This window comes from Falco cherrug, chromosome 4 (assembly GCF_023634085.1).
Source record: "Falco cherrug isolate bFalChe1 chromosome 4, bFalChe1.pri, whole genome shotgun sequence".
Taxonomy (NCBI): Eukaryota; Metazoa; Chordata; class Aves; order Falconiformes; family Falconidae; genus Falco; species Falco cherrug.
The window spans coordinates 8,095,370-8,115,962 of record NC_073700.1 but is presented as its reverse complement, the minus strand read 5'-3'; the positions used below and the strand labels follow the sequence as shown (position 1 = coordinate 8,115,962).

The following is a 20,593-nucleotide window of genomic DNA, read 5'->3' as shown; positions in this document are numbered from 1 at the left end:
TACTTATTTGTGCACAAATTCATTAAAACTCCATCACAGCCAAAATTTACACTTGTAATTTGCTTTGAAATAAACCCGATTTGTGTGTAAAGCTTCTTGTAACTAAGAACTGAATAAAGTAACTAATGTTCTCAATATTTCTACTTATGGTAAAGCTAGGGGAGAACACTCCAATAGGATCGTTTTCCTTCCTGTTTAAACTCTTACGTTCAAAGACTCCAATAGTAGTAGTCCACAGCAGCTCAGATAAAGACAGATTGCTGGAACTGGAACCCAAATGTGAGCCTGAATGTGCAATGCAACTGTTTGGTTAAATTGTGAAGATACAAACCTTAGTTGCATGCATACACAAAAAAATTCTTCTGTATCTCAGTAAGAAATACTCCTCCTCTCAAAGTCACCCCTGCATTTGCAAACATGAATTCTGTGGCAAATATTCCTATTTTTTACAGAGATGTCTGTTGAAGGTTCCCTCACATGACTGGAATCAGCTCCTTTGCTCTACCCCTAAAAAAATGCACCTTGTACCATCACCGTTTTGTCTTCACATAGCTTCTGAACATTGCTGGTAATGCTTTTCCAGGAAAACAGAAGTAAGTGCTGTCAAACAGAACAGTCTTAAGTAGTGCTCCCTTACAAACTTCTGTAATCACGTTTTCTGAAGACAAATTGCTTGGATAAAATATGTCCTCTACTTACCAAAAAAAAAAAATAAAAAATCAGCATTGCTCAAGCTGCTCATGCAATTTTTATTTAGATACTGGCTGCATGTAGGTGATGGGGCATGGCTCCCTGTTCACCCATTTAGAGATGCAGATTCAGGCAGAAGGGAATGAGCAAGTTTGACTAGGTGATAACAAGAGAGAAATACATATTGTACATATTTTAAACATTGTCCTTAGAGTCTAAGATACAATATAGAAACTGCAGAAACCATCACTTGGCAGGGAAAACATGTTCTAATATTAGTCTAAAAGTAAACTATTTTTTTTACCCATTCATATAATGGGAGATAAAAGCTTTCTTTAGACTTCAATAGCATGAACTATTATGACTAAACCCACAAATAATCTATGCCTGTAACAGTAGGAAATCAAATTTAACATAAAGCCCAAAAGTAGCTCAAAAAGTTTCTTCTCAAACCAGGATCCAAACTGAGCAGTTTCGATCAATCTGCCACTGCATACGAACTAGAACTGACTGGGAGATGTTCTGGCTGTACCTGGACCCAGAGCAAAGACACAGGTTGCAGCAAGAGGCAAAACAGGGAAGCTCAGCACTGCCAGCACCAAAACCTGCCGCATGCCTGACATGAGGAACTATGGCACTGAGGTCAGCTCTGTGCAGTTACAGTAATAAAACAGCCACGTGCCATGACTGCCGAAAAGGGGTTGAAAATACTTGAGCTTTCAAGGTGCAAAGTTTCTGCTTCGTGTGTTTCCAGAGTATCCTGGAAAGTAACAATTTCAAATATCACACACCACCTTGTGTGACACAAGTGCAGAAGGGAACCTAGTCAGCGTCCAGAGAGCAGCCTCCTGAAAACGGCCTCTTGGAGCAGGTGTCTGGCATGTTTGCTTGTTTGGTAAACAAAAGGACTCAAGAGGTCACACAGATTGAAAACAGATTTTCAGAAGATTGAAAAATAAAATTAAATGTTTTAATGATTAATTTACTGAAGTACAAATTAAAAATGAAGCTCAGTGAGCTGTGGGTATGCTTTTCTGCTAAGAATTATGTTCCTTCAGACAAGTAGGACAGATGATGCTGATATACACTACAAAAATCAAATCCCTTTGAAGCCTGTCAGTCATCTGTTCTGAAGAGGATCCTGCACATTGCCAGGAGTAGGTATGAAAAAAGCGACTCTCTCCAGGAACTAGTCTTTATTAATCACAATACCAGGTCCCTATCAAAACAGGGAGCCCGTTATGCATTTCCAAAGGCTAGCAGCCCTGTGTCCTCAGCATGTAGGCATGTCTTTGAATTGCTCCAACCCCTTCCACCTACTGCAACATTTTAATTGGAATAACTATGTTTTTTAGAATCTCAACTTGTATAAGGTTAGAAATAGGTTGTTAGACATTGGATATGAGCAGGTCCTAGCAAGGCCAATATTTTTTCCACAGGAACACGCTTAATATTTAAAAATATATTTACAATATAAGCACTAAGGATGTGTACTAACCACTTAGTAAAGAAGTGTAGAGATCTCCATGGTATTCTGAATAACTTCAAGTTCGTTTTGACTGTTACAGAAGTATATACATACCTGCTTTCCATCCACTTCGATATCTGCTACATAATTTTCAAAGACGGTGGGAACATACACTTCAGGGAACTGGTCTTTGCTAAATACAATCAGCAGACAGGTCTTTCCACAGGCACCATCACCCACTATAACCAGCTTTTTTCGAATGGCTGCCATAGCTGAAAAACAAAACGACAACTTATCAATTCTTCTGGTACAGCTTTTAACTGAGATGCTAATAATTAAAAACCACTAAGTTTTCAATTAGTGAGAACTTTTAAATTGGGTCTGCACGCCCATTAGAGACAGACAGGCATCTGCAATCACATGCGTTCAGATTCCCATCCTTTTGAGAAAAACACTCCCCAGCGCTCGTCAACACACTGGTGAGCCACTGGGTGTAAAAATAATAGAAAGGAGACAAGACCAGCCTGGTTTAGCATTTCTTAACCTATTCTAAAGACTAAGATAGGAACATCCAGAGATAGCAAGTGAGCAAGCAGCACTGTCCATGAGCACCTTCTGAAAAGTATCTTCTAGGTAATCAAGTAACACATGCTTCAATTCAAGGACAGTAACTTTTTTTGTCATGTGCTGAGTTGTCTTAACCACAATGAGCCAGTCAGCTGGACCGAGGGGCATCTGCTGTTGTGTCAGAGCACCAACAGAAGGATCTCAAGGCAACCAGCCTGCTCCTTAAATTACAACCACCACACTGCAAAGGATTTTGGAAGGCCACATCCCACTGCTCAGTCTGCTTTCCTGGGCATCACTACTACCAGGCTAACATAGCCTGCTATCGGTTTACATTAAGTAAGAGGGAACACAGAGGGAGACACCACCATGGTGCTCCACGCAAATCTCTGCTGTTCAGCGTACTGGTTTGTACAGGACCCTACGAACCTATGGCTTGCTCACACGCAACTCTGGCCTCTAAGAGACAGCATGAAAGCTTGAAAGGTTTAACAAAAGCCTCAAGGAGATGATCGTGTTGGATTTAGCAAATTTCTACGAAGTCACAAGCAGCCCATAGTATGGATAGGGATTGATGTTCATCATCACTTCTTACAAACAAATACAAGGGGGGCAATACAAAGATAGTAGAAAACGGGTCAAGCCCACCAGAAGGCAATGCGCCTTGGGAACTTGAACACGAAGATGTTTTGGACACAAGAAATTTATACAGGCCTCAAGAGGACGGGGCAAGTACATGGAAGAAGCTTCCTATGTGAGTTGAAGAATGCAGAAACCACATCTGCCTTAGAAAACCTCCGTATTAAAAGTACTTAAAGGCTGAGAATACTTTAAGAAACACTATATATGTGCCTGCTCTCTTCTTTCTTTTTCCTAGGCATTTATCTGTGACCACTGCAGGAACAAGCCAGAGATTTAGGGAGTGTCCTAGCTACAAGGGATTGGAATGAGGACAGAATCATAACTACTTTCTTCTCCATAACGTAAAGGACTCCAGGGGAAACTGCTTAGTCATCCCATGAAGCTTCCTGGAAATGGAGCAAACAGCAAAGCCACCACAATACCTACCAATGGATGACTAAAATACCACAAAGGGTATTAAACTGACCCTTGTGAGTTTAATTTTGCTATGACAGTCCCAGTACAAAGCTCTATGAGGATGACTAGTGCTGCTGGCAAGGGGAGAAGGGCTTGAAGAAGCACAGAAGGGAGTTAAAAGACATAGCAAAACCATTTTCTCCTTTCCATCTCTTCTCTTGCCTCATGAAATTAAGTAAAAAGGTAAAATGAACCATCTAAAAGCAGCTTTAGTACTATTAGGTGGTGAAGAAGTGGTGGATATTTCAGAGATTATGTATTTCTGCTCCAGGTACAAACAGAGAAGGACCATTTCAGCCCATCAAGCAGCAAGGGCTCAAGGACTTGTAGCGTGCAGCTTTGTCAGACATAACTGCTCAAGTAATCCAAATCCATCTCTAAAGTAGCTTCTTTCACCTTGTGGATATATATACACATATTCAAGTTATTTACCTTAGGGATCTGGGGTTATTTTTACATTTCTGGAGAGTTTAAAATGATCCAAGCTCTAAAAACGTTTTCTTTCAGTGTTTTTAGATGGTTTTGAATAATTCCTAGCAATGGTACTATTTGATTTTTGCAGAACTGCAAATCATCTGTCCTCTGTACTGAGTCAATGCCATCTACTTACAAGTTCTACCTAGTGTCAGCTTTGTCTAATCTGCCCTTCAAAACCGTAACGCTGAGTCCTACACAAAACCTCTGAAGCCATCTACTCCTGCACTCCACAATATTTACTATGAGAAAATTTCCCCCAGTGTGTATCCTCAACGTTCTCTGATGTAATGTAAGTCCGTTATTGTTTATCCTATTTGTCATGGGCATAGGAGAATAGATTATTGCCTTTCCCTAGTGCAGTTGAGAATATACGCCTTCATTGAGTCTTCTCTTTGGGCAAAACAATCCCAGTTTATTCAAGCCTTCTCTGTAAATCGTATTTCCTAGACTTTCCTTTCACTCCCTTCTGGGCACAGTCCAATTGGCACAAATTTACTGAAGCACGGATTCAACCCAAACGCTGAATCCAGTACTTCACCTAGGGCTTTACAAACATTAACTAGAGCTGAAGGATTATTTTATTGATCTTCCAGGATATACTGTTGCTTAAACCACACTGGAAGTGTGTGTCCTCCCGCCTCCAGAAGACAACAGTGTTACATACATTCAGCTTTTAACTCATGGTAAGTCCCAGATCTTTTTTCATCAGACAGCTACATAGCCAGTTGCTTTCTATTCACACCGCTGAATATTCTTCTGTCACACTTCTATTTATCCTTCCTCTGACTGGTGTTTTATTTCACCTTCAGGTTCTAGTTCTGCCCTCCAGCTTAATCATAGTCTTTCTCAGATGCAAGTTTAATAATCATGAATCCCAGACAACTATCTAGGTCATTGATGAAAGCACACTGGAGACAAAGTAGGTGGATGACAGAATGGGATAACCTGTCCTTCCTCAGTGTCCTCCCTCTTTTGCCCTTCTGTGCTACCAGCTGAGGCTCTGGCCCTTGATCACTTGTGTTACCTGCAAGAGCACCTAGGGTAGGCGACCTTTACAGCGTCACCGACAGAGAAAAAGACAGTTGTCTTTTTCTGTGGGTTACCAGATCAACTCTTCCTTTATCTTCCTCTAAATACTGCCATCACTCTAGTTGTTTGTTTGTTTGGTTTTTTTAAACATTCCTTGCCAGTTGAATCTCATTTTATGATTTGCCCCTTCTACATATTTATGCCTAAGGTCTCCAAGAAAACTACAATTCTGTAAAAAAATTAATAAATCATCATTTAATGTAGTGGCTTCTATAAACCCTAGAAAAAAACAGCTTGAAAAAAATACACACACACGTATTAAAAATTATTTCAGGAGCTTTACTTTATCTCCTCAGTAACTTTTTCCTGAGAAAAGCCTGTCACAAAACTCTCCCTGCCTGAATCTTTCCTGAGATCTGTTGACACTTTTTGGACCCCATGTGGAAGTCCGCTCTCAATCCAGGTGCCCTTCAGCAGTGCGTGCGTGCTCAACCACTTCCTCCCCACTACTTAAGATCCACCCCATAGATACTCTCCCCTGCTCACAATCTTTTATGAGCAGGATGGTCACCAGGACACCTCAAACCTGCTGAACAGTCCCTTCTGTCTAGTACATTGGCTATCTAGGTAATTAAAATTCCTTCACCACCAATTTCCAGAGGATCCTGCCAGACACTGACAAAAAGCCTCAACCCCCTTATCTTTTCTTGGTGACCTGCGGCACCCTCATCTTTTTTAGTTTCACCTTCCAGAGCATTACCACAGCAGAATTCCTTCTGCATGATGTCCTCTGAACAAATGTGTTATGTATAAAATTCATTTCAGGATGCAAAGATCACCACTTACATCCTTGAAGCTTTCACTTGCCTCCAAAGCCCTTGGAGTTGCTTTTGATTTGTTTACCTCAAGTGTTCCCCTGGGCATGCAGCACAGGCTGAGGCCAGTTTGTTTACAGACCTCAACAAATTTTCAGGAACAGCTCAGATTATAAATGCTGGGTAGACAACAGACTTCTCAGATCAGATGTCAGGTCTGATCACTGGACAGACCCCTCTCCATGCACCTCCGAAGGAAGTCACCAACCATCACAACCACTTGTTTCTTCCTGACATTACTGGTTACAAACTTTACAGCTTTATGGTACTTGAAGTTTCTTCTCTACTGGTGAGGTTGGACCCTTACTTGCTGCCAGAACAACAGACTTCATTTTGTTCAACCTGTGGATTTTTAAGGAGGGAACACTGCTGCTGAGCCTGCACCCAGCTTTCTTCTTATGACAGATTCATCTTGTCTGTAGGGCTGAAGGTATCCATGTGTATGGAAATCACTCTAATGGTGCTACAATGTCTCAAACCCCCATATTTGGTCTTCAAATTTTAGCAGATATCCGGACACAGTAACAGCATCTCCTGATCTATGCATTAGTATACTTACAATAATCATTTCCTAGTTTAGAGGATTCAATGTACAGATCAGTATCTTTCAGCTAATCATTTCTAGATAAAAGAAATACATTCCTACCCAGTGTGTAGCCTTTAAGGGATTGTCAGTTCTGGCAAACACTCAGAAAAGCAGCATCTCTGTAGTACAATGGAGGAAAAAATTGGTTGCTTAGAAAGGTGCTACATCTTAGTGGTGCATATCACAAGGACAACGCTAATAGCATTTGCAACAGTTGGGTCTTTCTCCTGCATTTTGACATGCTCTGCTTTTCTTAAGTATTCTGAATCCTGGAAACACATAAAATTTGGACCAGCAGTATGTGGGAATCAAAAAGCACTATGCTAGCCTAAAAAGTTTAACTTAAGATGTACAGTACTTACGTTACATGCAAGCTAGTATTTGCTGTAGCACAGCCTGTCACCAGTGAGTATGTGTCTACACTTAAAGGTAAAAAAAGTATATGAACTACCTAAGAGGGTATTACAGACAGACCAAATCTAAGCTACTACTAAGTCACTGTAACTGAACACAAGTACTATACATACATCCTTTTATGCAATGCATAGAGCGAAAGAGACCAATAAATTCAGAGAGCTGCTGGAACAGCATCACTGCTGATGCACACAGAACACTGAGCAATAAATAGTCTATCCCAATTAGTGTAGCAGAATGGCTGCAGTGATCTAGGGGAATCTTTGCTGTCTTCTGCAGCAGATCTGCAATTTTTCCTACTCTTAAATGACCCACTCTTCCCACCTTTGCATTTATAGGATTCTTAAAACCTGTAAATTCTAGCTAGTCTGCTGGATTCAAAGTGGAAACTCTCACAATATGACTCAAATGACTCATCTGAATGGAAGAGATTCAATTATGACATTTCCTCAACCCAGGCCTTTCACAGGTATTACAAGAGCTTTAGACATCGTTTACTCAATCCCACTAACATCACAGGAGGTTACAACACAAGGAGCTCCTGTTTGCTGCGTTACCACACCAATAGCCTTGTTACATGAGGCTGCTATTTCTAAGTGCAGTGACGCTCCGAGACTCATGCAGCATAAAGCCCTGCTTGTTAAGAGAAACTAGCAAATACTCCAGAAGAATGAGAAATGGGGAAAATATTTTTTCCCGTGTTTTAAATGTACTCCCCCCAAGTATTATTGTTTACTGCAGTGGAATTTGCCTCTTCTCTTCAGCACGCTATTTATTTTTCCAAGGAACAACATTTCCAGTGCCTCCTCTCCTGCAAATCCCAAGGCCACACAGCACGAGTAAGGGCTGTGGAAACACTGTTGACATTCTGAAGTTGGATAACCTGGTAACAAACGTGCCAGGTTTGCCTGTCTCGCTCTGGATTTCATCCTGGAGAAAGTAATAAGGTGGAAGAAACAGCCCTTTATCATCACATAGGTATCCTGACTAGATTTAATTTCAATGACCAATCAACTGCTATCAACTTTATATTGCCTGCTACACCATATGGGCAGATCCCTCAGTTTTGTTAAGAGATCTGTATTACTGCATATGTTAGCAAGAACTCAGCAGAAGCAGTTCAGCAGGACCATTAGTGATGTTTCTGATGCTGAGGGGGAAAGATCCTCTAAATTCTTTCCCACCTAAACTTGCTGAAGTCCTTAAAACCAAAATGTTGGAAAGTAAAGGTTTTGAAATCGTGTAAAGACTGCTTTGCTGCCGACTCCTCCACACTCAGCACTGAAACAGTTTGCTATTGAGCAAATTACAGCCTGGCACTCTTCTCACTTGCTCCATTTCCCCTGTCATTCAGTCAGCCCTGTCCCGGGCCAGCAGGAGGAACAAGAGCAAGCCTGAGGGACCAGAAGACTAAACCCTACTCAAGTGTCCTCCCACCCCAACCAGTCAAGCCCTGCCCTCTACCTACCGCAGGGTAGAACTGCCTCTGCACCGAGACCGGGATTTACTCTTCAAATATACTCACTGCTGTTCCAAGTTTGAGGGGGAGGAGGAATGTGTTTCCCCAAAGACTCCAGTGATGAAGAGAACATGGATGGGCTTTCCCCACAGTTCTCATCTGGCTGTTTAGCAAGGTCTGGCATCAAAACTGAGAACTACCAAAGCAGTCTGGAGCAGAAAGCAGCCCAAAAGCAAACAGGTCTGCCTTCAGGACAGCTGTGTACAGAGAGTGAAGAAACTGTGACTGAATACAGAGCATCTGGGTAGGGGAAATGGTCCAAAGACCATGAGCAAAGGAATAGGGGGGGCAGGCAAACAGGCCAGGAGGAGGATGGCAGAAGGATGTAAGCACTCAAATCCGCCCTCTAGAGCAGAATCTAGGATTCCCACATCCCTCAGCTGTTTGACTGCCAGCAGAAGCCAAGCAGCTCAACCTTCTCCCCTGCTGAAGTCCCAATGGAAAATGTCAGCAACTGTATATTTTCTGATTTTTTTCTCCACTACGCCTTTCATTAGTGAAAGTATGTATAAACAAATGTCAGACACATTGCAGTTTGCTGTTGAAGTGCTATTCATGCTACCTTAAATCAGCTCCTTTGAGCATACATAAGCCTATGTGTGCTATCATGCTATTTTTTCCACATAATCCATACAGGATGGCCATGCACTTAAACAGAAATAGTTATGAAGTAAGGGACACCATGACCCCAATTCACCTCTTACAGAAGTTGCAAAATGGGTAGCAAACAGCCTTGGGACTGCAGTAAGAGTAAGGGGAAGAATTAAAAAAAAAAAAAAAAAGAAAAAAGAAGAGAAAAAAAGGTGATTCAATCACATAAAGGAGTTAGATACAACCCATGCTTCTGCTACAGGATTCCTAAAAGATTCTGGAAGAACTACATACACCAAAACCAGCTGCAAGTGACCATTTATTTATTGTCTCAGAATAGAACTCATATGGACAGCTGCACTGAAAGTAAAGCCAAACTCCATGCTCAGCATGATCATGCTCGTTTGGTACCATGTACAACCTGAAATCAAGTATTACTGTGGTAGAAATATAGTTCCATTACAAGCCACTGCAATACAAACACTAAAAACACGAATGCAGTCACTGCTATAAAGGAAATAGTCAACACAGCTTATTTCAATAATTGAAATGTACTTAATTCTGTGCAAATTTGCCTGTGGACACTTGCATTCATAAACTGATAAGCCACGTTATTTAAAGCGGTGCTAACAAGGCCTTTGGGAAACAACTATATTTATATTCCTTACAGCATCCAACACATAAAGCAGCTTGACAGTACTGCAGAATAGACCTATTTCTAACTATGGTGCTATGTGGGAGCAGTTGGTAAGAAAAAGATATCTGCTGAGGGTTTTTTTTGAGGGTTACGGATGAAATTTAACACTTAAAAAAAAGTCCCAAAGCTGGCAAAGCACAGGGCAGGCTACTGATGTTGCACATTAAATGCAATCCAGAGAAACAGGAATTTTCTGTTATAAGACTGAAGTACAATTGAAACACCGACCCAGAAGGTCAGTGTAGTATCCTATGGGATTAAGATACCGGTCATGAGTCCTTCAGGAAGGTCCTTGGACATGGTGAGCTGAGTGTTCAGCTTTCTGCTAGGAGTTTATTCAGGCTGTGTGTTAACCACGCTCAAGTCTGGCAAGTTTTACTAGTTTTGGGAAAAATGCTTTGCAAACATAGATATACATTTCCAGAGCCAGCTTTAAACTGGGAGCAGTACAGCCGTGTTACAACCCCAGCGAACAAACCTCATCAGGTCTCAGCTAACTCCACAAATAACCAGCTCAAGCCTCTTTAGACCACATCACCAGAACTGGGAGCAGGGTCAGCTTAACTGCATTAGGTCTTAACAACATTGGTTCAGTGCCAGCCCTGGTGAACCCTTAATGACTGATGAATTTTATACAGTCACTAAGTTATCCAAAATTACAAAATTGTTGTTTAATAGGCATGAGCATACAATGCATTTCAGTTCAGCACACAGTGCGTTGCTTATGCTGCTTCTACAATGGCTGCAATAGGGCAGGAGATACCGCATCCAGCATAAAGCCTGCCAGTGCAAAGTTTTTGAGGAAACCTGAATCGGCAGTCAGTACTAGATCTGTGTTGTGTGTCATGCGGACATAGTACGTCTAATCTGAGATATCATGTGAAGTCTCAAAGCTGGATTCATCCTATCAAATTACAGCCTTTGCCCTTGCTTTCCTCTTCAGGATAAATCCTGTACGACAACATACATCTGACTCTCAGAGACAAAAATTGCTTTGGATTCTGATAAATTTTCTTGATTTCTAACAACTACAGGACAGAGGAAAACATTTTACTCTGCTCTCCTTCCCTGTACAGCCCACCCTCCTGTTCTTTACACGAACAATGCCTCAGCACGATCAAACACTCCCAGGAACACACAAACTATCTTTTGTTAAAACACCCAAGCCATGACCTGCGCAACCCTCTACACCCAGCACTGTCCCACAAGCAGCTCCAGCACAGACACCGACCAGGGGACCAACTTGTCCCTGCTAAACTTACACTTCCTACATCGAGACTCACAGACTGCCATTTACTACAGGTCTACACATATATAAAAATGGGTACATTGGCTTGGGACTTAGGTCTCTCCATCCTAGCGCCTGGCACTCAGAATCAGCTTTCTTGGGTCAGATGTGGTTCCCATGAATTTGGTAACCTCAAACAGACTTCTCTTCCATGAGCTTGTCCAGACTCCCTTTGAACCCATGTAAACTTCCAGCACTCACAACATCCTGTTGGAGGGAGTTCCCACAGCTTAATTACACATTGTGTGTAAAGCCACTTCCTTCGAATTCAAGATTGTCCCTATTAGTTTCTTTTACTGCCTCCTAACTCTGAAATGGAAAGAGTGAAAAGTTCACCTCGTTCACCCTCTTTCTGCTGCTCACGTAACAGACTTTCCAGACTGAAGCATCCTAGCATACAGTTGTGGGTTGGTTGGTTTGTTTTTTTAAATACCTTTACACCTTTGACAATAGTGACTGGCTGATCTATCAGCTGGCTGCTCCAAGCATAACGAGTAACAAACCAGTAGAGGCATCAGTGAAGTGCTTCAGCCAGGAGGCCCCTTGGAAGCCCAGCAGCACAACACCGTGTACCCTCCCATCCGTCACCCATCATAGCCCCGAATGCATCAGGGCTGCTGCAACACAGGCCCAAGGAGCTGGAGCCCATAGGGACACCCCTGTTGTGACACAGGTGCGCTGTTACATCCATTCACATCATATCACAGAACCACACCCTCAGCTGTGTTTCAAGTGCAAACAAGCTGCAGCTTGGTCATTCCTGGGTACATGTTTCACTCCTTGCATTAACTTAAGTTAATCAAGTTAATCCTGACTTTAAAATAGGCAATAACAGAGAATCCCCTACCGCACTTCATGCTCCAGCATTAGTTAAATTTTCTGCATTAGTGATGAGGTTTTATTTTTCACTTTTTCATTTATTTGACCTCTGCAAATTTCTTCATACTGGTATTTTGTTTCTTCCAGGTGATTGGTAAGACATCCAGCCCAAGAGCAAACTCCTTCGTGTTCTCACTAGGCACAGATTCACTTGATTCTCTACTTGCCTTTTAAAGCTGTCCTCTTTCTACTAAATTTATTATGAACCATATTGATTTTGTACTGGCTTAGTCTCTCACTGAAAATGATGTGCAATTACCGTCAAGTGCTAACTGAAGGCTAAGATGAACACCTGTACTTAAGAACCAAACTGAAACAATTAACACTAATTGTTTCTGTTTCCCCCAGTCCAGGTTGAGTGACATTGCCTTAATTCTTTCCTGAATGCTTTGTTACTTAGTCCATTATTGTACCTGGGACTGATGTCTTAAGTCTGATGGGATTATAATCATTAAGGTTGTCCTACTTCTCCTTATTATTACTGTGTATTAGCATTCTTTCAAACTCCTTAAACTACTGCAGTATGTAAAGAGCTTTCTGGAAGAAAAAAAATATAAACCCCCTCTATTCTCAGGCCAGAGATCTTCAGAGCTGAGATATATGTCAAAACATAGGTGTCAATTACCAAGTCTGGCCAGATTAGGTATGCGATACCATTCACCCTTTTTTAAAATGTTATTTAAAGAGATAATCAAAATACCTGATTACAGGGAAGTTCCCTGTGCACAGATAAATAACTCGCGAAAGACAGGAAACCAAACAGAAAGATATGCTCAGCTCTCACAGAAGACCACCAGTGGAACCTGCACAGCTCGACACTCCTAAATGACCTGAAAAAGTGAGGAAATACAGCAAAGTTTACTGATGATTCCAAGATGCTCAGGTTACAAAGGCAAGAGCTTACTGTGATGAATTTCAGAACCTTAACAGACGCTGTGCCTAAGCAATAAAACTTGAAATAGATAAATGTGAAGTGATACACAAGGTAAAAACCAGATTCAACTTCCTATATGATGGAGTGGGGGCTGACCACTGCTACTCAGGAGCAATATTTCAGGGTTATATAGTTAATTCCCTTAAAATACAAGCTCAACACCCTGGAGAGCTAAAAATAAAATATATTTACAAGCTCCAATATTAAGAACTAAGAAAAAATGAACAAACCAGAAATCATTAAGCTGATTTAGGAACACAAGCACACCTGCATCTTTTGACTCTGTGTGCAGTTGTGATCCTCCCCATGGCAAGAGGAACTGGAAATGACTCAGAGCAGAGCAACACAGATGATTAAACTACAGAACAGTGTCTATATGAAGAACAACTATGGCAAAACTGAAAAAAGGACAATCTGGAAGAGACCCAGCCAAGGAAGAAAATTACTACAGACACTTCTCTAAGATCCTAAGCAGTGCTGAGAAGAGCTGGAGCCTGAGCATTCGGTCTTCAAAACAAGGACAAGGACACATGGGATGAGCCAGGTTCAAAGCAAAGGCACGCAGGCCTCCTACCAGAGCACACAGCAAGGCTTTACTGTTTCTACCACATTTCAACTTTTTTAGATCTATCATTTCTTAGTCGTATGTTTCTCTTTGAGCTCCCTTTTTCTCCCCGTTACTTCTCATGCTTTTGCACTTCTTTTATTTTCTACTTTCAGTTTCTACTTTTCTCCTATTTAATCTGTAGAGCTTTCTTGCATTGTTTTTAAAGTGCAAACAAAACAGACGCCTTCATTCCTTTCCAAGTCAGGTTATTTAATTTGCTTTCAACACTTGACTGGGGAAAAATATCGCAAAAGAGGGTTCCTGAAACATCTTTTTTAAGCCCATTTAAGCCAAAATTGTTAGGAACTAAAACAGCAATATGTACAAGCCACTCTGTCTTAACATTGCAAAACAGGATGCATGGTGACAAACACCAAACCTAGCAAGGTCCTCCTGGTCTACTAGAAGTTTTCTTTGCTCTCGACTACCTGCAAAGTTCACCCCTATGCTGTTCACCTCCCTATTTGTATGTAATTAGTGAATCAACACCATTTCAGAACTCAGGGAAGAAGACAAATTCCAGCATTTCTGCCCTGCCTTACTCTATACCAGGACAAGCCTGTCTCAAAGGCTGAAGGCAAAGCTGGGACTATGGGGGCAGAAAGCAGCACATTTTGTCCTCGGGATCAGTGGCTGCCATTGCTGTCCTTCCACCCTCTCAGCATTCTTGTTCCTTTGCCCCTACTGACTAGATCCGTGTTATCTGTAGGTACGACAACTTAGGAGAGCACTTCTCTTATGCAATACCAAGTCTCACGATTACTTTGCACAGAATGAGATTAGGGCTTAATATTGAGGTAATTATAGTAGATCTGTGGATCCCGCTCACATGCAATATGTAGAACACTGTGTTTGTGCCAGTTTTTTTCTTGGTATCCTCTCTTCACACCTCCAGCATGTCAAATGGGATGTGGGGCACCTGCATGCTGAACAAGGCAGGTTCTGCTTGGGCAAGGTGGCTCTGTCTTTAGGCACCCACCCCTGTCCCATAGCTGGCAGCAGAAACACATGTGGGCAAGAGAAACTAACACTAACCCTTTCCAGACAACCATCTTTTTGTACCCATGACTGACACTCTCACCTGGGTTCCTCCTCTTCTCCCACCACAAGATGTCCGTTGAGATTGCACTGGTTCAGATCAAACACCCACCAAGCCCAGCACCCTGCCTGCAAACGCAGGTACCTCAGATGACTAAGAGTAAAAGAAGGAGCAAACACATTGATACCTCTGCAAGTAGTTTCCAGCTTGGAGGTATTCTTGGGTTTTTTAATCTTTGTGCTCAACAACCTATTTGACAGCATTTTCTTCTGCGATTTGATCTGTTTGATTCCGAAGCCACGTAAATCATTGCAATTCAAAGCACTTTGTGGTCTCAGTACAGGCTGTGGGAGAGGCACCACAGGTTTTGATCTAGACCAGACTGTGCTCAGTGATGCCTTTGCCAAGCTGAAAAGTTCAATTTTTTTTAAGCATCCCTTGTACAGAATCCTTATCCCTGATCATTCTCAGCCTCTTCTTTGCTTTTCCAGTTGCACTGTATCTCAAAGTCCTCTTTCCTTCATGCAAAACCACAGTGATCAGTGTGCTAAGAACTGGGAACCATGATGCTATCCTGTGTTTTCTTTATTCCATTCCCCAAAGCCCCTCACATGTACTCATGTGACCACTGTTGAACATTAAACTTGCATTTTCACAGAATTATGACAAGCTCTTTCTCCTAAGTGGCAATAATTAATTTTCACCCCAATGGTGCATAAACAAAGATTCTCCCCCCCAACACTGTAATTATCTGGAACAAATATCATTTGACATTTTACTGGCATTCAGTGTCAGAAGGATGAGCTGCAATTCTTCCTAGTCAGCTCTTGTCTTTTCTTCCCTTACTACTCAACACCTTTCTCACCAGGTATTTATGAGCATACAGGTGTAACACGGATGTAACACAGGTGTACAGCACAGGTGTAACACGGATCCCTGTTCTTCTCTTGTCCCAAACTTCCTTTCTCTGTGCTTGTTGAGTCATTCAAAAACTCCAGTAAATTTAAGCAGCACTGTCTCCTCTGCAAAAGCCACCTCAACTTTCTTCCACTGTAAGTTGTTAGTCCATCTGCTTACTTTATTTTATAATTTACTTTTTAAAAGGCATTGAACTCTGTGATATCCTGCTGAACTATCTTTAAGAACTGCTACCATGTAAGTCATCTTCTATTTCTCTGGCTTCAAGGTATTAAGTGAGAAGTTACATAGCATAATTAATAATTAAATCATTTCAGGCCCAAGTTTTCTTTGGAACCCTTGGGCAAGCACCATCTGGTCTTGGCATTTTGTAACTACATCACTTTGCTCTAAAAAACTTCTTTGCCAACACTTCAAGCAGAGATAGATGTTCCAGTGAGTCCTGTTCCCCGTAAAGAGAATTTCTGACGGAGGAACCTCTTTGGATTCCTCCACAGTAAACAGGAATGCACATAAGTCATTTAACTTTCTACTGATGACTTCATCACCAAGTATTTCTTTCACTTCATCATCATCTATTGGCCTTCCAGACTCTAGCACCTTTCTCGCTTCTGATGTACTTGGAAAAGATTTCTTTAAAAAAAAAATATTTTTTTTTGCTATTAATATGATGCTGCTCAGAGTCTTTCTGGCAGGTCCTTATATTTTTCATTTGACTTGCCAGAGTTCACATTCTTATTTACTTTTCTGGTCAACTTCATGACTTGAACTTTCTAAAGGCTGTATTCTTATTTCTAATACTTTCTTTATCCCAAACTGCATGCTCATTCTCATCTGTCAACATTCCACAGTATAATTTAAAATCTTCCCAACATTTCCAATCTTAAGCGGTGAAGCCTAGCTCTGCTGTGGTTTACATGGAACCCAGCCTTTCCAAACAGCTTTTGGACTGAGGTTCAAAAAATGAGCCAATTCACTTTGTCAGTACCAAGTCAAGATCCTACTGTAAGACGGCCTTCTCATCTCACATAATTTCAACAGAGCAGAGAGAAGGTGAAGAATAAAGAACCTCCAGGTGTAAAATACAAGAAAAATGAAATCTTAGCAAAGAATGCAAACAGAGATAACTGGTACTTGGAGAGCTGCTACTTCTTTCAAAACACTGACACATGCAAAGACAACCTTTCTTAAAACTGTGAAGAAGAGGAGCAATCACTTTGTATATACTAGGGATCTGCTCCAAATGTGACAGTTCAGTAAGTCAGTACATGGTCAGATGAGACAGAATTATTTATTATTGCAAAGCACTGCTAATTAAGTGAGCAAAGAGACTGAATTCCAGCCCCATTTCTGATTGAAAACAACAATTAAAAAAGGCAAACAAGAAACTCATAACTGTCAGAGCTTGAGGAAATAAAGACCTCATACTCATTGTAGGTGTACTGCCCCCATTTTACTCTGTATACTAGTGACTGTCCATCTGTTCCTTCTACTAGGGACCTTGGTCATGAAGGCTGGTCAGAGAAAGACAGTGAACCTCGTTCTGATTAGTTTAATTAGATGATTCACTTAGGAAGGACTGGCTGTTAGTTGTGTGTACACAACAGTGGATAGGAAGTGTCTTAATTAAACAGTGGTTTATGGCTATCTTAGTTCTTTTACTGTTTCAAATGCCCTTCTCAATTGAAAACACAACAAAAGGAAACGGACAGAAGACAGGATGGACAGATCAGAATTGATCTATTGACTCCAATTATGCTTTTGGTAGTTTTTATTCACAGTTCAGAATGAGGTGAGAACAGAGACTACATCAAGGCCAGAAGGCACCTGGACACCCAACAGTGGTGTAAAATGGCTTAAAGCAAGATTAACTTAACCAGTGTACCAGAGGCAGTCTTTTGGAATATTTGTGCTAATTTCTGAGATGATCCCAAAAGTAATAAACAACTACCTTTTTCTACTTAGCTACCTAGCTATTTATACGGCATCCAACGTTGCAGGAGAGGAATCACACCAATAGGTAAGGAGCAGAGGATTTTCATCGTGCATTCAGGTGTGTCCATTTGCATAGCTGTATCCCTGGGAATGATGGTAAACTGTCATTTGATGCACTTATTTTGTACAGCACTGTTCTGTGTTACAGGGTTTCATCCTTATTACTTGTTTACTAGGACAGATAAATCACAGATCAATTGAAGATTTAAAGGGCATGCTACCTAGCCTTCTATCAACATGCTAACTTCCTCAAACTCACTGATTAAACTTTCCCTCCACATTAGTAAACTGCATTTGAATACAAATTGTTAAGACAACAGAGCAGTACATGAGAGTTTAAATGTATGTGGAGTAACAGGTGAGCCAGATTAGAGTTTAGTATAAAAGGTAAAAGATAAGTGTTTGAGTGCAGACTTCAGAAATTTCTAGGGCAGAGCGGACCACAGAAACCATGTAAAGAGCCAGAAGGGTTTGGGGCAGCGTAAACACATTGAAAGAAAAAGATGAACTGGAAAATGTAGGAAAAAAAAGAGTGACCATTAAAAAAATTGAGGAAAGACAATATTTCCAAGCCTCTCCAAAATATCAAATAGTTTTTATTTGGAATCTGCGTATCTGAATAGCCAACACTAGTCCTACATCCTGGTGGCAGTTAAGATCATTTAGGATGTTTTTATTGTCAATTCCTGGCTCAGAGAACTCCCCGCCCCTGGTGCTCAATTGCCATGGCACTCCGCCAGAGCATGATTTTGGTGAACTAGGAGGGATAACATAAGAGTTGCTCAGATTAGCTCTGTAACTGAATTTCTTTTGCCACTCGTGTGAAGGTGCATTTATGTTTAATTTATGCATTTAAAAAAACCCCATGTATACTAGTGTTAAATGATACAAATCACCAATTAAAATTAATTTATGTCAAGCATTTATGCTGAATATGCTGTTAAGCATTCCGGTGAACTAATTAAAATGAAATAAGGCTAATGGCAGTTTTTCTTTTTTTAAACACGCAACCTTGGTCCAAACCAGAGCCAGAATTAGTCTGGAGATCTGAAACTGAAATGCTAGTGCTGCATGGCTGGAAATCTAGGTAAGGCCAGATCAGGGCAAGAGGAAGGCACACAGATGCATTAGAAGAGCCTTCGAAAGAAAGTATTTTCACAAACAATCTTTTCAGGGTGGGAGAGACTTTGTATTTCCTTACTGAAAAGAAATACCAAAATAAAGTCATTAGAGAATCTAATACTTTGAGTCACAAACAACATTTAGGACAAGTAAAAAACTAATTTTTGAGATCTCTGAGATTAAAAAAAAAAACAACAACAAGGTTGTAGAAGTTGGCTTTTAGAAGTGCACTGTTTTAAAAACACAGACAGGAGTTGTTACCTAGTCTAAGCTCTGGAGGCAGGGAGGGAAGCAACAAACCAACCTAACTTTCCCTAGGTAGGTCTCAGGATTTAGTTTTCTCTGAATCCCGCACCATATCCCGAGTGAGTGGGATGCACTGCTCATGAAGGGTTCCCTGCAACAAACAGGTGAACCATACCAGGAGAGAAACAAAAGCTGGATATGAGGCAGCAACTAAAAACAAACAAACTCCAGTTCCAGACACCTCACAGACAGACTTAAAGGGATATCAAAGTAGTTAAGGCACCATTTGACTGGGGACAAGATTTCGTCCTGAGCCACTGCAGTAACTTCAACTCTGTAAACATCTACAATACATTTTCGTGTTTTGTTGAGGTTTTTTTGACCCAAGCACAACTGAAGCAGTCACAAGGTTCCCCTCAGCCCTGAAGGAACAAACGGGTTTCCTAGCAAAGAAGGTTTAGGTAGTGGATAACTTGAAGCTGGGTAATTTTCAGTCTAAAGCAAGGCTGCTGAGCGACACGAAGCCCATCACGCCAGCCGTTTGTTCTAAACCAAACCCGAGCTCCTGGCTACACACTTGTCCGCGCCCTGGGCCTGCTGAGGCGGCACCGGCTTCAGCTACGGCAAAAAAAAAAAAAAAACCACCAAAATTAAAAGTTTGCAGCGACCCCCCCGAAAGGCGGGTTCTTCCCCAACTGAAAGTCTAACCGCCGCCGAGACCCGGGGCAGTATCCCCGCAGAGGCTGCCGCCGGCGGGGGGTCGGGGGGGCCCCGGGGGCGCCCGGACCCGGCTCCGCGCTCCGGCGTGGCGGCGCCTCCCGCGCGCCCGGGTGACGTCACCACAACAAGCTGCCAGTCAGCCGGGTCACCCCCACCGCCCGGTGCCCACTCGTGTCACACCCCACAGCGGGGGGGGACTGGGGGAGGGGGACGGCCGGCGAGCGCCGCCTCCGCGCCGCCCACGGCGGAGCTGGCGGGAGCAGGGTCCCCGCCGCGGCCCAGGCGCCGAGGGCCGGGCGAGGCGCGGGCGTCTCCAGCGGGGGAGCCCCCGGGGCCGCGCCCCAGCCCGCCGCCCCTCCCCCGCTGCCGCCGCCCGGAAAAGGGCCCGTTACCGGCCCCGGAAACTCGGGGGCTCGCAGGGGGGCGGCCGGGCTGCCGCACACACCCTCCCCTTTTGTGCGCGCGATGCCGTCCGGACGCGGCGGCGAGAGGCTCGGCCGGGCCCGGCCGCCCCCGCCCGCAGGCCGCGGCGCGGGCTCGCGGCGCGGGCTCCCGGCGGGGGCGGGTGGGCCCCACCCGGCGGCGGCGGCGGCGGCGCCGCGGCGAAAGGAGGAGAGAAGCCGACGAGCCACCCCCTACCCCGGGCGGCGGAAAGCCCCCTCCCCGGTACCTGCGGCCTGCGCTGGGTCTGGCTCCCGCCGCTTCCTGCTCCACAGGCCCGAGCTCGAGCAGCGGCGAACGGAAACGGGCGGGGCGGGGGCGTGCGCGCTCACCGGCCCGGCGCGACGCGGCGCGGCGCTGCGCTCCCTCAGCCCGGCCCCGCCCGGCCCCGCC

At 42.9% G+C, this 20,593-nt stretch overlaps 1 protein-coding gene and 1 long non-coding RNA gene across 3 annotated transcripts in view; one reads left to right on the top strand and one right to left on the bottom strand.

Moving 5' to 3' along the window:
• The window catches only part of RHOA (ras homolog family member A), a 26,788-nt gene extending 6,195 nt beyond the window's left edge, over positions 1-20,593 (bottom strand). The window contains exons 1-3 of one of the 2 annotated variants that reach the window (XM_055706996.1): positions 20,430-20,583; positions 12,879-13,008; positions 2,273-2,430 (exon numbers count right to left, since the gene is read on the bottom strand). In XM_055706996.1, coding sequence (XP_055562971.1) covers positions 2,273-2,428 — 156 coding nt within the window. In that variant the 5' untranslated portion in view covers positions 2,429-2,430; positions 12,879-13,008; positions 20,430-20,583. Of the gene's footprint in view, positions 1-2,272; positions 2,431-12,878; positions 13,009-20,429 lie in introns of both variants that reach the window. The other variant, XM_055706995.1, reaches the window with a different exon arrangement.
• Positions 2,437-6,063, top strand: LOC129735842 (uncharacterized). Its single transcript, XR_008731724.1, has 2 exons — positions 2,437-4,006; positions 4,386-6,063. It is a non-coding gene; the product is annotated as an uncharacterized LOC129735842 (long non-coding RNA).